Raw genomic sequence first — 6000 nt, 5'->3', positions numbered from 1 at the left:
GCCTCACGTGGGACAACCTGATTACCCTGTATCTACTCCAGCGCTTAGAACAGTGCTCTGCACATAGTAAGCGCTTAACAAATGCCAACATTATTATAAATGTGACTGAGTGAATGAATGAATGTTCTGCCCACGGTAAGCGCTCATTAATGCGACTGGATGGATGAATGCTCTGCCTACAGTAAGCGCTCATAAATGCGGGTGAGTGAACAAATGAATGATCTGCCCACAGTAAGCTCTTATAAATACGACTGGATGAATGAATGAATGTTCTGCCCACAGTAAGCGCTCATAAATGCGACTGAATGAATGAATGTTCTGCCCACGGTAATCGTTCGTAAATGCGGCTTGGGAGTCAGAGGTCATGGGTTCGACTCCTGACTCTGCCACTTGTCAGCTGTGTGACTGTGGGCAAGTCACTTCACTTCTCTGTGCCTCAGTTACCTCATCTGTAAAATGGGGATTAATTGTGAGCCTCACGTGGGACAACCTGATTACCCTGTATCTACCCCAGGGCTTAGAACAGTGCTCTGCGCATAGGAAGCACTTAAATACCAACAATATTATTATTATTATAAATGCGACTGGATGAATGAATGAATGTTCTGCCCACAGTAAGCGCTCATAAATGCGGCTGGATGAATGAATGAATGTTCTACCCACAGTAAGCACTTGTAAATGCGGCTGAATGAATGAATGAATGTTCTGCCCACAGTAATCAATCATAAATGCGGCTGGGTGAATGAATGAATGTCCTGCCCACAGTAATCGCTCTTAAATGCGGCTGGATGAATGAATGCATGAATGCTCTGCCCACAGTAATGGCTCATAAGTGCGACTGGATGAATGAATGCTCTGCCCACAGTAAGCTCATAAATGCAATTGGATGAATGAATGAATGCTCTGCTCACAGTAAGCTCATAAATGCGACTGGATGAATGATTGTTCTGCCCACCGAAAGCGCTCATAAGTGCGACTGGATGAATGAATGAATGTCCTGCCCACTGTAAGTGCTCATAAATGCGACTGGATGAATGATTGTTCTGCCCACAGTAAGCGCTCATAAGTGCGACTGGATGAATGAATGAATGCTCTGCCCACAGTAAGCTCATAAATGCAATTGGGTGAATGAATGAATGCTCTGCCCACAGTAAGCTCATAAATGCAATTGGATGAATGAATGAATGCTCTGCCCACAGTAAGCTCATAAATGCGACTGGATGAATGAATAAATATCCTGCCCACTGTAAGCGCTCATAAATACGGCTGGATGAATGAATGAATGTCCTGCCCACAGTAAGCGCTCATAAGCGCGACTGAATGAATGAATAATTCTGCCCACAGTAAGCTCCTAAATGCGACTGAAGGAATGTTCTTCCCACAGTAATCGCTCTTAAATGCGACTGGATGAAGGAATGAATTCTCCGGGCCTCAGTTCCCCGCGGGTGTAAAACGAGGACAGAGAGGGGGGGGGCGCCGCGGGGGGCCTCCTCGCGCCCAGCTCAGCGCCGAGGCGGGCGCGTGGGCCTCAGTGGGGCGTTAACGGCCGAGACGGTTGCTATGGTGACGGCGGGAGGGCGGGCCCAGTTCTCGCGAGAAGTGGCGGGGGCGGGCGGGGCCGGCGGGGAGGCTTCCGCCAAGATGGCGGCGGCTGGGGCGGCCCGCGGAGCGGTCATGGCGGCGGCGGCGGCCCGGCGCGGTTGGTGGCGTCGCGGCCTGTGGACGAGCCGCCGGGCGCTGGCGGCGCTGGCGCTGTTGGGCGGAGGAACGGCGTGGTACCGCGGCCGCGCCCCGCCGCGCCGGGAGCTGCGGGGACCGGCGGCCTTCCTCACCGTCCTGGCGCAGGTAAGGGGCGCCGCCCCCTCCGCAGGCCTCCCCCCCCCCCCCACCGGAATAATAATGATAATGCTGGCATTTGTTAAGCGCTTATTAGGTGCAGAGCTCTATTCTAAGCGCTGGGGTATCTGTTACTAAGTGCAGAGCACTGGACTAAGCGCTTGGAATGAACAAGTCGGCAACAAATACCGCAGCGCTTAGTCCAGTGCTCTGCACCTAGTAAGCGCTCCATAAATAGGATTGAATGAATGAACACAGGGTCAGCAGGTGGTCCCACGTGAGGCTCACAGTCTCCATCCCCATTTTACAGATGAGGGAACTGAGCGCCTACTACTAATAATCATAATGTTGGTATTTGTTAAACGCTTACTAGGTGCAGAGGTCTGTTCTAAGCGCTGGGGTATCTGTGGCCGACTTGTTCATTCCAAGCGCTTAGTCCAGTGCCCTGCACCTAGTAAGCGCTCAATAAATACGATTGAATGAATGAAGGAACACAGGGTCAGCAGGTGGTCCAACGTGAGGCCCACAGTCTCCATCCCCATTTTACAGATGAGGGAGCTGAGCGCTCACTAATAATAATCATAATGTTGGTATTTGTTAAACGCTTACTAGGTGCAGAGCTCTATTCTAAGCACTGGAGTACATACAAGATCATCACATTGTGCCACGTGAGGCTCACAGTCATCATCCCCATTTTACAGATGAGGGAGCTGAGCGCTTACTACTACTAATAATAAATGTTGGTATTTGTTAAACGCTTACTAGGTGCAGAGCACTGTTTTAAGCGCTGGGGTACATACAAGGTCATCTGATTGTTCCACGTGAGGCTCACAGTCGTCATCCCCATTTTACAGATGGGGGAACTGAGCGCTTACTAATAATAATCATAATGTTGGTGTTTGGTAAGCGCTTACTAGGTGCAGAGCACTGTTCTAGGCGCTGGGGTATATACAAGATCATCTGATTGTTCCACGTGAGGCTCACAGTCTTCATCCCCATTTTACAGATGAGGGAGCTGAGCGCTTACTACTACTAATAATAATGTTGGTATTTGTTAAGTGCTTACTATATGCAGAGCACTGTTCTAAGCGCTGGGGGAGATAAAGGGTCATCAGGTTGTCCCAAGTAAGGCTCACAGTCCTCATCCCCATTTGACAGATGAGGGAACTGAGGCCCAGAGAAGTGAAGTGACTTGCCCACAGTCATCCAGCTGACAAGTGGCAGAGCTGGGTTTCGAACCCCATGAGCTCTGACTCCCAAGCCTATGCTCATTCCACTGTGCCATGCTGACCATTCATTCATTCATATTTAATAATAATAATGCTGGTATTGGTTAAGTAAGCGCTTACTAGGTGCAGAGCACTGTTCTAAGTGCTGGGGTACATACAGGGTAATCAGGCTGTCCCCACATGGAGCTCACAGTCTTCATCCCCATTTTACAGATGAGGGAGCTGAGCGCTTACTACTAATAATAATAATGTTGGTATTTGGTAAGCGCTTACTATGTGCCGAGCACTGTTTTAAGCGCTGGGGGAGATACAGGGTCATGAGGTTGTCCCACGTAAGGCTCACAGTTCTCATCCCCATTTGACAGATGAGGGAACTGAGGCCCAGAGAAGTGAAGTGACTCGCCCACAGTCACCCAGCTGACAAGTGGCAGAGCCCGGGAGTCGAACTCATGACCTCTGACTCCGAAAGCCCAAGCTCTTACCAGTGAGCCACGCTGTCCCACATGAGGCTCGTAGTCTTCATCCCCATTTTACATTTGAGGGAACTGAGTGCTTACTAGGTGCAGAGCACTGTTCTAAGCGCTGGGGTACATACAGGGTCATCAGTTTGTCCACATGGGGCTCACAGTCTTCCCTCCCAATTTTACAGATGAGGTCACTGAGCGCTTACTATGTGCAGAGCGCTGGACTGCACATAAGATTAGACTGTAAGCCCATCAGTGGGCAGCCACGGTCCCTATCCGTTGCCAAATTCTCCATTCCAAGTGCTTAGTACAGTGCTCTGCACATAGGAAGCGCTCACTAAATACTATTGAATGAGTGAATGGACTGAGCCCTTGGAATGGACAAGTCGGCAACAGAGCCAATGCCTGTCCAATGATGGGCTCACAGTCTAATCGGGGGAGACAGATGGACAAAAACGAGACAACATAATCACGATAAATAGAATCAAGGGGATGGACACCTTATTAACAAAATAAATAGGGTGATAAAAATATATACAAATGAGTACAGTGCTGAGGGGAGGGGAAGGAGTAGAGGGAAAGGGGGCTTAGCTGAGGGGAGGTGAAGGGGAGAAGGGGGAGGGAGCAGAGGGAAAAGGGGAAGCTCAGTGAGGGAAGGCCTCCTGGAGGAGGTGAGCTCTCAGTAGGGCTTTGAAGTGGGGAAGAGTGGGTTTGGCAGAGGTGAGGAGAGAGGGCATTCCAGGACAGCGAGAGGACGTAGGCCAGAGGTCGACGGTCCAGGCCCACGGCCCAGCCAAGATGCCAGTCAGTCCATCACTCAACCACTCAGTCACTAGTGTTTCCCCAATGCCCCCGCTGTGCAGAACACTGCACTAAGCGCCGGGGGGAAGCCCCCCCAACCCACCCGAAAGATGCCAGTCAGTCCATCACTCAACCAATCCCTCCGTCACCAGTGTTTCCTCAGCGTCACTGCTGTGCAATGCACTGCGCTAAGCCCTGGGGGGAAGCCCCCAACCCGCCTAAAAGATGCCAGTCAATCCATCACTCAACCGATGACCCCGTCACTAGTGTTTTTCCAGCACCCCCACTGCGATTAGACTGTAAGCCCGTCAAACGGCAGGGACTGTCTCTATCTGTTGCCGACTTGTTCATCCCAAGCGCTTAGTACAGTGCTCTGCACATAGTAAGCGCTCAATAAATACTATTGAATGAATGAATGTGCAGAGCACTGCACCGAGTGCCTAGGGGAAGCCCGCCAACTCTCCCAAAAGATGCCAATCAGTCCATCACTCAATTGATCACTCAGTCACCAGTGTTTCTCCAGCGCCCCCACTGTGCAGAGCACTGCGCTAAGCGCTGGGGGGAAGCCCCCCAACCCTTCCGAAGGAGGGACGCGCCGGGTGATGCCGCCACCCTGTCCGCCCCTGGGCTGGCTGGGCGGGGGGCAGTCGGGGCCAAGTCATCTGCTGTCCCTCACTTGTGTATATATGTACCTGCCATTGATGCCTGGCCACTTGCTTTGTTTTGTTTTGTTGTCGGTTCCCCCCCCCCCTTCTAGACTGTGAGTGCGTTGTTGGGTAGAGATTGGCTCTACCTGTTGCCGAATTGTACTTTCCAAGCCCTTAGGAAAATGCTCTGCACCCAGTAACCGCTCCGTAAATACGACTGAAAGAATGAATAATTATAATTCCATTTATTTTTATTAGTGATATATATATAGCTATACTTCTGTTTCTTCATAATGATGCTACTGTTGCCTGTTGACTTTGTTTCGATGTCTGAAGCCCCCCACACTGTGAGCCCATTGTGGGAAGGGATTGTCTCTATTTGTTGCGGAATTATACCTTCCAAGTGCTTAGTACAGTGTTCTGCACACAGTAAGCGCTCAATAAGTACGATTGAATGAATGACCCAGCCGGCTGTGAGATGGTGTCTCCCTCGTTGGTGCCACCGGGTTCCCGGTGTAGTTTCCTCAGCCTTAAGATCTGTCAAAATTCAAAACATCTCTGGGCCAGCACCCTGCAGTAATGACGATGGTGTCTCTTAAGCGCTTACTAGGTGCCAAGCACTGTACTAATACTTAGCACTTAGAACGGTTCTTAGCGCCTAACAAATGCCATCATTATTTTTATTAACAAGTGCTGGGGTGGATACAAGCAAATCGGAGTGGACACAGTCCCTGTCCCACGTGGGGCTCCCAATTTCAATTCCCATTTTCCAAATGAGGTCACTGGGGCCCAGAGAGGTAAAGCGACTTGCCCAAGGACACCCAGCAGTCAAGTGGCAGAGCCCAGACCCGCACCTTCTGACTCCCAGGTCTTCCAGGTCCGTGCTCTGTCCACTACTCATGCTGCTTCTGTCCGGTAGATTGTGTGTCCGCGGGATCGCAAGCTCCTCCAGGGCAGGGAGCCCGAGCGTTTCATCTGTTTCTGAATGTATTTATGTGTGTGTACGTGCACGGGCTCACTCCA

General features: G+C 50.9%; 1 protein-coding gene across 1 annotated transcript in view; it reads left to right on the top strand.

Annotated features, from left to right (window-relative positions):
* The first annotated feature begins 1630 nt into the window (after positions 1-1630).
* The window catches only part of MICU2 (mitochondrial calcium uptake 2), a 90765-nt gene continuing 86395 nt past the window's right edge, over positions 1631-6000 (top strand). Inside the window, exon 1 of the mRNA XM_029048137.2 lies at positions 1631-1845. Coding sequence (XP_028903970.2) covers positions 1642-1845 — 204 coding nt within the window. The 5' untranslated portion in view covers positions 1631-1641. The remainder of the gene's footprint in view (positions 1846-6000) is intronic.

This window comes from Ornithorhynchus anatinus, chromosome 20 (genome assembly GCF_004115215.2).
Source record: "Ornithorhynchus anatinus isolate Pmale09 chromosome 20, mOrnAna1.pri.v4, whole genome shotgun sequence".
Taxonomy (NCBI): domain Eukaryota; kingdom Metazoa; phylum Chordata; class Mammalia; order Monotremata; family Ornithorhynchidae; genus Ornithorhynchus; species Ornithorhynchus anatinus.
Note: the sequence above shows the minus strand (reverse complement) of the source record. Positions and strands in the feature narration are given on the sequence as shown.